This window comes from Oncorhynchus tshawytscha, linkage group LG27 (assembly GCF_018296145.1).
Source record: "Oncorhynchus tshawytscha isolate Ot180627B linkage group LG27, Otsh_v2.0, whole genome shotgun sequence".
NCBI lineage: Eukaryota > Metazoa > Chordata > Actinopteri > Salmoniformes > Salmonidae > Oncorhynchus > Oncorhynchus tshawytscha.
In genome coordinates, this window is record NC_056455.1 from 4,172,391 (window position 1) to 4,187,275 (window position 14,885).

The following is a 14,885-nucleotide window of genomic DNA, read 5'->3' on the forward strand; positions in this document are numbered from 1 at the left end:
TGTATGTGTTTTAAAATGAGGTTGAATACACTGGGAGATGAAATCAAATCCATTTTTTTTGTTGCTGTACACGGTTTACAGCATGTATAAAAGGTGCAGTGAAATGTCTGCGTGCTAGGCTATGTTCTGATCTGCTTGAAGTGATGGCAACAGGCCAGCAGGGGAAACTCTTGCCCCGTTGGTGCTGTTTTGGGGACAACAGTGTTAGAGGATGGAGGCTTAGAATTCATGTATGGGGACATTCTGTAGTAGTGCTAGAGAATGTGGTGCTAGAGAAAGAGAAGATATGGATGCTTAGAAATCCTACATTTCTGTATTAATTTCTTGAATGCCATTCTCAACTATGGTGCTTTAAAATGAGGTTGATTAAATTAAATCAAATTGCATTTGTTGTACACAGTTTACAGCATGCGTAAAAGGTGCAGTGAAATTCTTGCTTGCTAGGCTGGCTCACTCAACATTATTATTATTATCACTAGCTTATTGCATGTATGAGCATTATGTAACGATGAACTCTTCGGGTTGCCTAGGTCATCTCTCTTCAATCACCTGGTTAAAAGTACAATACTATTTGCTTTTGGTCAGATATGGCAGATACACACATGGTTTCAGTTATTTTTGCTTTCAGGCAGTACATGTAACCCAATACATGTGATTGTGCAGGCTATTCTGAAGCCCCTTCCCACATCCACTTTTCTATGGGCTCATTGTAATGAAGGATTTTTCTTTTTGCCCTGACAATGTCAGGATGTTTGTACACATTGAAGTGCATCCTCCATATTGCATTTTAAAGAAATTTGTCCTGTGTTATTTTTCTTGTTGTTTTCATTGGGAGACCTTGTGAATGAACAAAATCGATACCCACATCGATGCCATTCCCAAAACTTGAGGCCTTCCTTCACCTGCTCTTGTGGGCTGTTGTGGATAATACTGTATATGAAGGCAATGGTCCAGACACAACCCTCTCTTACTTCCAATTGGGAGATTAAATCTAATCCAATTGTATGTGTTGTACACAGTTTACAGCATGTGTAAAAGGTGCAGTGCAATTCTTGGTTGCTAGTCTAGCTCACTCAACATTATTATTACTAGATTATTGCATGTATTGGCATTATGTAATGATGAACTCTTCGGTTGGCTACATCAAATCTCTCCTCATTCACCTGTTTAAAAGTACAATGCTGTCTGATTTTGGTCAAATATGGCTATCACGACTCAGGATGTTACCCAGATGCAGACACAAATAATTTATTATAACACGGAGAGCAGGCAAAGTGCAGGTCGAGGACAGCCAGAGGTTCGTAACCCGATCAGAGTCAGAACTGGGAGGACTAGAAAACAGAAACTAGAAAGACTGGAAACCAGGAAAACACTGGTAAGACAAGACGAACTGGTAACAGACAAACAGAAATCGCAGGTGGAATTACCAAGGGGATAATGGGGAAATGTGGGAAACACCTGGTGGGGGTGGAGACAAGCATAAAGACAGGTGAAACAGATCAGGGTGTGACAATGGAAGAAATACGCCTGTTTCCAGTTCTGTCTGCTTTCAGGGCAGTACATGTCACCCAGTACAATGTGATAGTGCATGCTATTCTGAATCCCCTTCCCCAATCCAATTTTCTATGGGCTCATTGTAAATGAATGATTTACCCTTTTGCCCTGACATTGTCAAGATGTTTTTACACAATGAAGCCCATCCTCCATATTGCCTTCTAAAAAGGATTTTTCTTTGTTTTCATTGGAAGATCTTGTGAGTGAACCCAAATTATTGCCATTCCCGAAAACTTGAGACCTTCCTTCACCTAGTCTTGAAGACTCCCTGTTGTGGATAATACTGTTTATAAAGGCAATGGTCCAATCCAGACATAACCCTCTCCTAATTCCAAGGCACTTCATATAGATCTGAAATAAAGTGGATAGGTATTAGCAAACTATCTAGACTTTGCTCCACTTTGCCTTCTGACAGGCATTTTGGAGTCATTTTGCCACATTGCTTGTACCCAATGTTCCCGCTAATGTTTTTCGGCATTGAGCAAATTTCAGGTCTGCTGAGTGCAAACTGGAACATTGTGGAAATTCGGTGCAACTTCTGGCAGGAGTTTACTGTGAACACTGAGGCTGTACCCTGCTTTCAGTTACAGCTTTAACAGTAGGCTGCTGTGTCTTTTTGATCATATTGTAGGCCTACCAGAGTGCAACCCACAACATTTTAACATGGAAATGAATGTTCTGTCAGTAGCAGCAAAAGTGTGGTGTTCAATGCAGGCATACATTCCATGAGACTTTTGAAAGAAACATGCAGGGCTTGACTTTAATGTTTATCAAGTTGTCCTTCAGACAAGGTGACTGAAAATGTTGTTGTTTGATGCAAGAAACCACTTTACAAAATAAAATGCTTTATTATTTCCATACAATTATTAGAGAGAAACAGACAAATTATGCTACCCTCCGCCTATTTGCTACTTATCTTATTCAAGACTGTCTCAAAATACTACACTGCCCCTTTAAGACATAAAAAAGGCTTTTCAAAGAGGGCAAGAAATACACATATTTGTGCTCTTGTAGGAAGCAACCACTTCCCCATTGTTGACTAGACATTAGCTATAACTGGGCTAATAACTCAATAACTTGCAAAGAATATGAACAAATGTACACAGGTGACTACATGCAGCTGTCGCTTTGATATCAAAACAAGAGCATTTACTCGAGACCACTCATGATATAAACACAGTCCAGTTTATTAAATTGAATGGCACAGATCCATATATGGCAATGGCTATATGCATAATAGGCCAACTGCAGCTCTGATTGGTTATGGCGCACCAGTCTGTGTAGAGTATGGGCCTTAGTCTTGCCTGTCAATGCAATAGAATCCTACTCCAAAGTGTTGCATGCTAAGTCTTGCATAGTTGGTTTTGTTTCAGGATATATTACATTTAAAGTGCCTAATATTCAGTTGATTCGAGCATTCCCACAGTAGAGTGAAGCGTTGATAGTGGTAACTGAAATGGAAAACTCTATAGAGTGATGTTCAATCTAGTGCTTCTCTCCGCAGGCTGATATTTCTTCTGCTGGCAGTCCGAGGGGAGCTGTGCTCAGCTTAGAGGGAACATTGCTTGTACCTATCCAAGCATTTCAGATCTATATGTGTGTAGTGGGTAGGGGTTGTTTCTGGATAGGACTGCCAGCTCCACCTTGCCCTTTGTGCAGTTTTTGCCCTTTTATCATTAAATGGAATTCAGCCCACTGTAGTGGCTTGTCTGACAAATTTATAGATGATATGTATTCCCTATTTCTGCATCTCTCCACAACTAAACCATTTGTTTGTTGGTCATAATCGTTGTTACAGGGGAGCTCAAAGATGAGAAACTATTCTGATTAAGTGTGACTCATTTGTTGCAATGTCCTACATGTTTGTAATATGAATCACTCAAACAACTTCTCATTCGTGTCTGTGATAGGGGTGGCAGGGTAGCCTAGTGTTTAAAGTGTTGGACTAGTAACCGGAAGGTTGCAAGTTCAAATCCCCAAGCTGACGAGGTACAAATCTGTCATTCTTCCCCTGAACAGGCAGTTAACCCACTGTCCCTAGGCTGTCATTGAAAATAAGAATTTGTTCTTAACTGACTTGCCTGGTGAAATAAAGGTACAAATATAATAAAGCTCCTCCTTTCATCTTCAACAAACATTTCAATACAGTGCATTTGGAAAGTGTTCAGACTCCTTCACCTTTTCCCCATTTTGTTACATTACAGCCTAATTCTAAAAAACATCCACGTGTGTAGCAGGTCAAATTTCAGTATCCCCCAAATTATTTGTATTATTATGCCTTTCCCGAACTGCAACCCACAAACGTAACTCAACAAAATTATACCCGAACCGCAACCCACAAACGTAACTCAACAAAATTATACCCGAACGCAACCCTAGCCTAACCCTTGTTCCTAAACCTAAACATAACCATAACCACAATGAATTTATACCGCTAAGACTGAATTTAGTTTTTTTCTGCTGGTCAAATATCCACTTCCTCTATTTTATACATTGGGACGAACTTCAGCATAGTTTTTAATGACCCCTGAAAAGCGAATGACTTTGACCTCTTTGGTTTTGGCCTTGAAGTCCTGCCACAGGTACTCGGGAGACAACACCTTGCTGGGCTTGTTATAGAGCAGGTACCTGTTGAGGTGGCTCTCCTCCTGCCAGGCAGCCTCGATGGAATTCCCAGCATCCACCGCAAACCGGTTCCGACATACCGTTGTAAGTGTGTACACATCCTCCACGAACCCTCCGATCATAGCCCCGCCATAGTAGTAGTCTCCCTCATCCATGGGGATGTAGGCCATCGAGGCTGGACGCCGTTCGTACGGGAAGTTGGCACGGGTCTGATCATAGTAGCCTGGGTGTATCACAGCAACCAGTCTTCCAAGAGACTCGGCCCCCCAGCGAGCGTGGAACTTGCTGTCCACGTCAAGACAGAAGATGTAGTCGGCCTCCCTTCTGATCTGACTTTCAATGGTGGTCTGGATGATCTCCATCCTCCGGGCTGATATCTCCTGCCAGCGGTTTGAACCCGGGACCTGGATCACACTTAAATGTCTCCCCTGAGTTAGGTTCACCGAAGGAACATCTTGGGGACGATCAGTGAAAACATAGTAGCGCACGTTGAAGCCGACCATGAAGTGCATCTCTGCTGTCTCCAGAAAATCTCGGAGAAAGCTGACATATCTGTCAGTATTTAAAGACATACATAACATAAGGATTAGTGCCTTGCTCAATGATACAACAGCAGCACTTCTCTGTATCAGAGGGGTTGGGTTAAATGTGGAAGACACATTTCGGTTGAATGCATTCAGTTGGTCAACTGACTTGGTATCCCCTTAACTGCATCATCATTCTCATAGGACATTCTACCACTATCTGACTAGTATACAGTCTAGCAGATAATACATCAAGAAGTACAAATATTCATGTATTAATTAACAATGTTCCAAGGCATGAATCATGATTACACCACAATATTTAATTACCTGCCATCAGGAACATATTTACTTATAGTTGCAGTGTTGAAAAAGTATTTATAATTTAACTTCCCTTTTGAATATTTGGCAAAAGTTGTAGGCTACTCACTTTCCAACTGCAAACACTGTGGTTGCTATGGTGAGGTTCATGGGCTTGTAGATGTTGTCAACGAGCACAGGGTCAAAGGTGCCTTCCCAGATGATGGATGCCAACCATGGGGTCACTGTCACCACATCAGTACGTCTAGAGAAACAGAACAAAGGTCCTGCCTGACTGTGTTGTACTGACCAGAGCCATGTTAAGATCTCAGTATTTCACTATGTTACTGGCAATTAAAGGACCTTGATGTGTCAGACACTAATGTCAGGTGTGGCCTACCTAATATATCAAAGCTCCCCACACTGATGTGTCAGACACTTACATTACGTCAGCTAATATGACTTTAACATAAGGTAAAAATGCTGCTTACCCCACCAAGACACTGGGCTGCTTGTACAAAAGCCTGGGAGAACAAAATGTAATGAATGAATTAATTGTAATGAAGAGAAGGGCTGATGTTGGTAGTTTTAGATAGACTGACCTGTAATAGTTGGACTACTACATAACATATACATTAATAGAACTACTGCCCCAACCACCTTGCTATAAGCTAAACACATACAGTATTCCATCAACAATTTATGCAGTGAATCAAACATGACATTGATGCACATTTCTATGACATAAAAGGACCACTAATCTGATTGATTGTCAGTCCTTTTTGGGAAGATTTTTTGGTAGGATTGATTTGATGGTTTTCATCAGTACAGCATGACACCGTACTGCTATGGTTAATGATGGTAGAGTAAAATACAGATACACACTTTTCTGGAGAGACCATGTTCCATACTCTGCTCCTGACCATGGGCTTACTCGGGCTGTATGAATAGAAAAACATAGTAAGAAGAAAACATACACAATGAAGACGATAAAAACTAGAATGTGTACTTTTTCATTAAGAAAAATTGTGTGACTTGCTTCAGCTGTCCAGAAGTATTTTTATGTTAGTGGAAGGAGTTTAGAAGTTTCAAATGTTAGAAGCTAGTGTTGACAATTCGAGGCTAGTGTAGTAGCGACTGTATTATATATAGTAGCGGGATAGTAGCTATTAGTGCAGGGGTTCCCAAACCATTTTGGCCCATTTTGATATCGGAAAATTCTCACGACCCCAACCACGTGAAAAAAAGTATGGAATTAACAGCCTATGTTAACTTATTTATTTGAAAAACATTCTAACAGTATTTCTGATTGTCTTCTCAACTTACCTTCACATACTTTTACTGTGGCTTTGTGACACTCAATTGCAAATTAGTCAGACAAATTGTCTCTTATCTCACCACCACTGATGAGATGGGTGTGCTTGATGCACGTCACGTCGGAGCTTCTCAAAGTCAGGAGGCGTGGTCAACAGTACGCACCTCATCCCTGCTGTCACCTCATCCCTGCTGTTAAAACCATCGATATTTGGTTTCAATCCAGATGAGAGCACTAAATCCAGCTTCACACAGACAAGAGCTGGTGAAGGCTACCATGAGTTTTAATGATCAGAGGAAGACAGCAGGGTATTCTCCTTGAGTCAGGTACCAAAACTCCTCCATAATGACATGTGAATGCGTTTTCTGCAGCATTTCGTCACATGACAGCTCGATCAGCTGTTTGATTTAACATACCACCCTGTCAAGTGAGCCAGGATCACAGTCAAACAGATAGGGAAGTAGGTCCCAACATGATTTTCCAAGCATTGGAGGTGAGGAGTCATCACTCGTGTGGGACACTTACTCATGCTGTTTTCTGTTAGAAACATGCACAGCCGAGGGAAGGTGGCCTGCCTGCCGTCCCACCATAGTTGGAGAGATATCTGTGCAAAAGTCTTCAGCCCACCATTCGATCCCATGGAATCTGTTTTTCGACAATACAGCCACGCAGCACACTGAACGCCCCCTGTGCTGTTGCAAGCTTGGGAATCGTGAGACAGAATAATATGTCCTCGTGATTAGCATCCCCCGATATGTACAGCACCTTCGGAAAGTATTCAGACCCCTTGACTTTTCCCACATTTTGTTACGTTACAGCCTTATTCTAAAATGGATCAAATAAATCAAATTTGTCAGCAATCTACAAACAATACCCAATAATGACATAAAGATTTGAATAATTTTTATTTAGATTTTTAATGTTAACCACATTGCAATGATTCTGAGATACGATATTATAATATATATACAATATATATATAGTCTACAAAAGTATGTGGACACCCCTTCAAATTCGTGGATTAGGCTATGTCAGCCACACTAGTTTCTGACAGGTGTATAAAATCGAGCACACAGCCATGCAATCTCCATAGACAAACACTTCCGGTAGAATGGCCTTGCCGAAGAGCTCAGTGACTTTCAATGTGGCACTGTCATAGGATGCCACCTTTCCAACAAGTCAGTTCATCAAATTTCTGCCTCGCTAGAACTGCCCCGGTTAACTGTAAGTGCTGTTATTGTGAAGTGAAAATGTCTAGGATTAACCACGGCTCAGCTGCGAAGTGGTAGGCCACACAAGCTCACAGAATGGGACTGCCAAGTGCTGAAGCGTGTAAAAATTGGCTGTCCTAGGTTTCAACACTCACTACTGAGTTCCAAACTGCATTTAGAAGCAATGTCAGCACAATAACGTTTTGTCAGGAGCTTCATGAAATGTGTTTCCATGGCCGAGCAGCCGGACACAAGCCTAAGATCAACATGCGCAATGCCAAGCATCGGCTGGTGTGATGTAAAGCTTGCCGCCATTGGACTTATAGCCAGCAGCATACCACCCTGCATACCACTGCTAGCTTGCTTCTGAAGCTAAGTAGGGTTGGTCCTGGTCAGTCCCTGGATGGGAGACCAGATGCTGCTGGAAGTGGTGTTGGAAGGCCAGTAGGAGGCACTCTTTCCTCTGGTCTAAAAAATATCCCAATGCCCCAGGGCAGTGATTGGGTGCAGTCTTTCAGATGGGATGTTAAATGGGTGTCCTGACTCTCTGAGGTCATTAAAGATCCCATGGCACTTATTGTAAGAGTAGGGGTGTTAACCCTGGTGTCCTGGCTAAGTTCCCAATCTGGCCCTCAAACCATCATGGTCACCTAATAATCCCCAGTTCACAATTGGCTCATTCATCCCCCTCCTCTCCCCTGTAACTATTCCCTAGGTTGTTACTGCAAATGAGAATGTGTCTCAGTCAACTTACCTGGTAAAATAACATATAAATATATAAATAACTCTGGAGTGATGAATCATCTGGCAGTCCGACAAACTAATCTTGGTTTGGCGGATGCCAGGAGAATGCCAACTATAAAGTATGTTGGAGGAAGAATATTGGTTTGGGCTAGGCCCCTTAGTTTCAGTGAAGGGAAATCTTAAACGCTATAGCATACAATTCCTTTGAAAAGTAATCAGATCCCTTGACTATCTTCTATATTACAGTTTTATTATAAAATGTATTAAATAAAAAACATTCCTCAGCAATCTACACAATAATGAAAAAGCAAAAACGGGTGTTTAGACATATTTGCAAAAAAACATAACAGAAATACCTTCACATAAGTATTCAGACCCTTTGCTATGAGACTCCAAATTGAGCACAGGTGCATCCTGTTTCCATTGACCATCCTTGAGATGTTTCTACAGCTTGATTGGAGTCCACCTATGGAATATTCAATTGATTGGACATGATTTGGAAAGGCACACGCCTATCTATTTAAGGTTCCACAGTTGACAGTCCATGTCACAGCAAAACCAAGCCATGAGGTCGAAGGAATTGTCCTTAGAGCTCCAAGACAGGATTGTGTTGAGGCTCAGATCTGGGGAAGGGTACAAAAAAATGTCTGCAGCATTGAAGGCCCCCAAGAACACAGTGGCCCCCATCATTCTTAAATGGAAGAAGTTTGGAACCAACAAGACTCTTCCTAGAGCTGGCTGCCTGGCCAAACAGCAATCGGGGGATAAGGGCCTTGGTCAGGGAGGTGACGAAGAACCCAATGGTCACTCTGACAGAGCTCTGGAGTTCCTCAGTGAAGATGGTTGTCATTCTGGACGATTGACCCATCTCAGTTTCTAATAACCTGTTTTTGCTTTGTCAATATGGGGTATTGTGTGTAGATTGATAAGAAAAAAATTAGATTTAATCAATTTTTTAATGAGGCTGTAACCATTTTCTTGGTGAAAAAAATCAAGGGGTCTGAATACTTTCTGGAGGCAACTTTGTGGCAACAGTTTGTGGAAGGCCCTTTCCTGTTTCAGCATGACAATGCCCTTGTGCACTAAGCGAGGTCCATACAGAAATGTTTTGTTGAGATCGGTGTGGAAGAACTTGACTGGCCTACACAAAGCCCTGACCTGAACCCCACTGAACACCTTTTGGATGAATTGGAACCCCGACTGCGAGCCAGGCATAATCGCCCAACATCAGTGCCCAACCTCACTGCCATCAGTGTCCGACCTCACTGCTCGTGACTGAATGGAAGCAAGTTCCCACAGCAATGTTCCAACATCTAGTGGTATTTTTGGTATTTTATTAGGATCCCCAAATCCTTCCCAGAAGAGTGCAGTCTGTTATAGCAGCAATGGGGGGGACCAACTCTATATTAATGCCCATGATTTTGGAATGAGATGTTCGAGTAGGTGTCCACATACTTTTGATCATAAAATAACACATTATCCAAACAAGTGTTGTATAGCCTAGCATATTTACTCTACACAAAGTGATCAATTACAGTACATCTCCAAAGAGAGACATATTGCATAGTCTGCTGTGTTTATATATTTTTATTCGAGTTTCATGTTTCCCTCACAGCTCCCTCTGCTGGGATCTCTTGATTGGGCCATAAGTGACAGAGAATTCATAATTATTCCCACCTGTGTGTGGTATTGTTGATGTAACATTGACTACCATTGCCTTACACGCTGAAGAAGGGCTCATACCCGAAATGTATGCGTGACCATAAAAATAGGTACATTTAAGTATATTTACCGGAGTGCTGTCCTATTTCTGTTCTTCACACAAAGTCAACAAAATTCAGAGTACAAGCATAATTGACACTGACAGTGTGGTGAGAGAAGTCGATCCCCTGGAATAAGGCGATACGAGCGCTTATTTCAAAGAGCGCTCCTTAAGCCACGCCCCAGTGGGCAGAGCTAGGCACCTTGGACTGGGACACGTTGTAATAAATTAAAAGCCTATAATTCCACAATGGGTCCACCGTGGTTCTGTGTAGCCTAGTTATGCTAATATATTTGAGACCAGTGTATTGCAGATTAGTTTATTATTTTGACTTAAGTCAAATATATTTGAGTAGTAAACAGGGAAACGAGTCCCAGACAGACACCATCAGGGGGGGAACATTTACTAGGCAACCTAAATTATCGGGATCATCTGTTTAAAAAAAAAAATGTAATACCTTTATTTAAAAGTACGAAGTACCATGACTTGTTGGGGGGATGTCTTTGTTTATCTTAACTAACCTGCTGCTCTTCACGTCCTCATCAACTGGGATATCTCTGTTGGAAACAATGAAACCGTAAAATAACGTTCCTCTTAAATCAAACCTCAAACCAAACCCTGTTAATATGAATCAGAAAATATTGCAACTTTCATATCACATTATAGCATCATTAAGCCGTAATAGATTAACAGAACTTGATCTTACCGGTTGAGCCTTTCAGAGAAGAAGTTGAAGTAGACATACCTTTGGGAGGCAAAAGAGAATCCGTTCAAGTCTGTCATGAAAACATTTATGACATTTTTACACTAACAAAATGTGTTGCTGCCGCTGGCTTTCTTCGACATCAGATTTGCCACTTGTATTTTAAACGTAATTCATACCCTTACGTAAGTACACAACCCAAAGCCGCAATTAGCTTTGCAAAATGGCAATACTGCATAGTATTACCGGACCGCATACATTACCGGACCGCATACAATTGCGTATCTTATTGCATTGTGTAGTGTGTGAATTACCTTGGATTTGGTGTGGCCAAAGCCACATTCATGCTGCATGTGTGTGTCCAGCTATTAATATACCATGAACACCATAGTATGTAGTGGTAGAAACACGTAGGCAAGATATTGAAAGTATACAGGAGCTTTTTAATTAAACCATATTGCACATAATGTTGCACACTTGAATAACGCAACGATTCACATGTGAGCTGACAATTTTAAAGCGTACAATTTTTTTGCTGACGCAATAAAAATGCTGAACTGATTTGGATCTCTTTTAGTCCCCATTTGGACTAATCTTCCAATAGTCCTTAACATTAAAATACAATTTATAATACAAACACACTTTCACATATAACACACTATTACAAACATACATAATACACTAGCATAATGACCCAATAAATACTCAATCTAGAAAATATTGATTCTTCATCTACTATAGTCCCACAACATTTCTATATACTATATTTAAATTGTTTATAAATAATGTTTAAACTTATATATGAAATGTTTCTAGTTTGCTCAGTTAATTTATTCCATTTCTTTATTGCTCTAAATCGAAATGTTCTTTTGCCCATTTCTTTTTTCTGTCTGGATAACGCATAGATGATGGACAATCTATTCCTAGTATTTACGGAATGTCTGTCTCTTACCAACTGAATACCATTGTGAATAGAACTTGGCCGTTTTAAATTATGTATATTATAAAATAAGATAAGCATGTTTTTTTCAATTATCTTGTCGATTGATGACCAACCAAGAACACTGCGCATGACTGCAACAGAAGAACCATATCTCCGCCTTAAAACAATCATTACTGCTTTATTCTGTGCATTCTGCAGCCTCCTAACTTCACTAGATGATGCATTTCCCCAGACCACCGAACAATAGTTCACTTGACTCTCAACCAATGCCTGTGTTATTTGCTGAAGGATTTTCCCAGGTAAATATTTAGCTATCCTTCTGATTATGCATGCTGTTTAATATTTGTTTTGTTTTACATAGATTAGTTATTTGAGACGACCATGATAAGCAGTTGTCTAGCTGCACTCCCAGTAGTTTGGTTTCTGCCACTTCTTCAATTTGTACTCCTCCCATACTTAATTGTATCCCATGCTGTTTTGGCCTTTTCCTAGTTGAACAGACCAACATAACTTTGGTTTTCTTGGTGTTTAAAGCAAGTTTGTTTTGGCAAACCCATTTCCTGATAATCTCCAAATCTCCTTTGCGTATATTATTGCATTGTGTAGTGTGTAAATTAGGATTTATACTATCTTTACATTACCTTGGATTTGGTGTGGCCAAAGCCACATTCATGCTGCATGTGTGTGTCCAGCTATTAATATACCATGAACACCATAGTATGTAGTGGTATAAACACGTAGGCAAGATATTGAAAGTATACAGGAGCTTTTTAATTAAACCATATTGCACATAATGTTGCACACTTGAATAACGCAACGATTCACATGTGAGCGGACAATTTTAAAGCGTACTGTGATGATATTAATTCCATGTGGCTTCAGAGAGCCGTTGTCTTTATTCAATACCACTCGGAGAGGGATATGTGATGTAGTAGTGTCCCAAGATACACAGTTCATGTATTGAATAGTTTGATTACATCTTGAGAAGTTCAATGACTGTTCAGTTAGTGCTTCCTTCAACCCTGCAACAGAACCTATGCGTTTGTTTGTTTTGTATGTTAAATCATTGTGTGGCCTTTGTTTCCCTTTTTGACCAGGCTCAAAAGAAAGCCTTAGTCATTCAGCTTGCATTGACTATTGTGGAGGGGAAACAATTGTGACGTTCATACATGTCTGTGAATTCTACATGTTTCCATTCAACCCAAAGTAAGAACCTGTTTGTACCTGTTGTTGTTAAACAAGAAAAGCTGGAGTAGTATTCCAGTTTGACATTTGACAGTAGTCGGCAGGGTTTGCTGCTCACTGAGTGGCAACATATTGAACCGTGACTGACATTTAACTGTGTGTTGGCCATGTATAACCCCTGGGTAAGAGGGAGGTTTGCCTCGTGGCTGTGTTGTAAATTTGTAAACTGCTAAGTTTGAGATTTTTTTAATGGAATCTTGAGAAGTTGAATGACCGTGTTCCCGGTCTGAAGCTATATCCATAATCGGTTGACGGCTCCGATTGGACAATCGTTATTTGCATCGTCGAGCCATTGCTTCTTGTTTTTAAATGTACAACCCCTCTCCAGAATCTTGACAAACAGGTGTGAACTGGTGTGAAACAAAGACAGAAGTGTGCGCAAAGTGAGAGCACAGCCTGTATTTGATTTGGGTATTGGGTGTAGCATCTAAAAACTGGATTTAATAGTTTCTTGTTCCTTGTTCGGTGATGCAAACAGCGATTCTCACCTTACAAAAAAACAATTATTTCACGTGATATCATGTTAAACTATGTGGGTTTGGAACACGACATATGATATTTCAAGTGATCACATAACCTTTCACATGTTGATTGAAATGTTCACATGATGCCCTGCAAACAAAACGTTTAGAATATCCCCTGAACCACACAAAATAGCCGCAGTGTTTTCCACTTACATATTTGACATACAGGATTACATGATGTATGTTTATTTATACATGAATTATTATTCAACATGTCCCCATCTGGAATTTTAACTCACAACCTCTTATTTCACGGCCTTCCGATATTCTTTCTATGCCACCGTGTCTGCGTGAATTACTGATTTAATCTAACACTCAAATGCGGAATTGCATTTTCACATCTGAAAAACTTTCAAATGTTGTCACTTGTAGTTTCCTGGAATCACATATTGAAATGTTGCATCCCCATGTCACATTTATGTATCGTTTCATGTTGCTTTAACATGTTACCACATTAACTTGATCACATGTGAAATTAATTAGGTTTTTCCACAAGGATCCAATTGGGACCGTCTACCGATTATGGATGTAGCTTCAGACGTGGGAAACCTACTCATTCAATGATTTTTCTTTATTTTCTACATTGTAGAATAATAGTGAAGACATCAAAACTATGAAATAACACTTATGGTAACATGTAGCAATCCAACAAAAGTGTTAATTAACAAATTAGAACATACTCACATGCAAGAAAGAAATTACATCTCACTCTTAGAAACGAATATGAATATATCACAATTTAATTTAATCCCAGAAAAATAAATAAACTAGAAGTCAAAATGGCTTACATACCCAAGAAGCAAGAAGATTCCAACAACGAGAAGCAGAACATACGGCTTAAAGTTTGTACTAAAACGCATTGTTCCTGAAATAGAGTAACGAAAATATTTAGTTGATCCTATTAATACTGGCCAAAAGTATGATAGTGGATAAATCTTTCATCAGTAAATCAATCCTTGTCAGGGTTTGGGACCAAGTTAAAGATGTTTGATATCAGTTTAAACTGGTGTGACACGCAAAATGTGTGTGTGTGTATTTCGTGTAAGCCTATTATAAGGGAGGAGCTTACTCCTTGGGCTACTTCCTATTTTCTTTCTCTTTGTCTGATTCCCAAATCACCATGTTCCAAATTAGACCCTCCGATAGGCAGTTTGACAAGTCAATTACATCGCATGATTTAGAGCGAAGTGGTAAAGATACTGTAAAGAGGTTAATGGAACTGACAACAAAAAAAATGCCATGGAAACGGTGGATGAAAGATACCATGAAGGAAAGATCCTGAATCTCCTCATTGGCCCCAAGCAAATTATTCTACATTTAGGCTATTGCTTATACAGTACCAGTCAAACGTTTGGACACACCTACTCATTCAAGGGTTTTTCTTTATTTGTACTCTTTTCTACAATGTAGACATCAAAACTATGAAATAGCACAT

General features: G+C 40.2%; 1 protein-coding gene across 1 annotated transcript; it reads right to left on the reverse strand.

Annotated features, from left to right (window-relative positions):
* Positions 1-1,725: 1,725 nt before the first annotated feature.
* On the reverse strand, positions 1,726-14,502 carry LOC112225900 (globoside alpha-1,3-N-acetylgalactosaminyltransferase 1). The gene is made up of 7 exons (XM_024390030.2): positions 14,243-14,502; positions 10,742-10,780; positions 10,557-10,592; positions 5,889-5,942; positions 5,495-5,527; positions 5,134-5,268; positions 1,726-4,731 (listed from the first exon to the last, which is right to left on the reverse strand). Exons 1-7 carry the CDS (start codon positions 14,308-14,310, stop codon positions 4,041-4,043), a joined length of 1,056 nt encoding a protein of 351 aa, XP_024245798.2. The 5' UTR covers positions 14,311-14,502; the 3' UTR covers positions 1,726-4,040.
* Between the last annotated feature and the right edge of the window lie 383 nt (positions 14,503-14,885).

Coding starts and splice junctions, on each gene's coding strand:
- LOC112225900 (XM_024390030.2), bottom strand. CDS start 14,310: ATGCGTTTTAGTACAAACTTTAAGCCGTATGTTCTGCTTCTCGTTGTT. Junction 10,781..14,242: donor GGAATCTTCTTGCTTCTTGG/GTATGTAAGCCA, acceptor TGCCTCCCAAAG/GTATGTCTACTTCAACTTCT. Junction 5,528..5,888: donor AACATGGTCTCTCCAGAAAA/GTGTGTATCTGT, acceptor TTGTTCTCCCAG/GCTTTTGTACAAGCAGCCCA.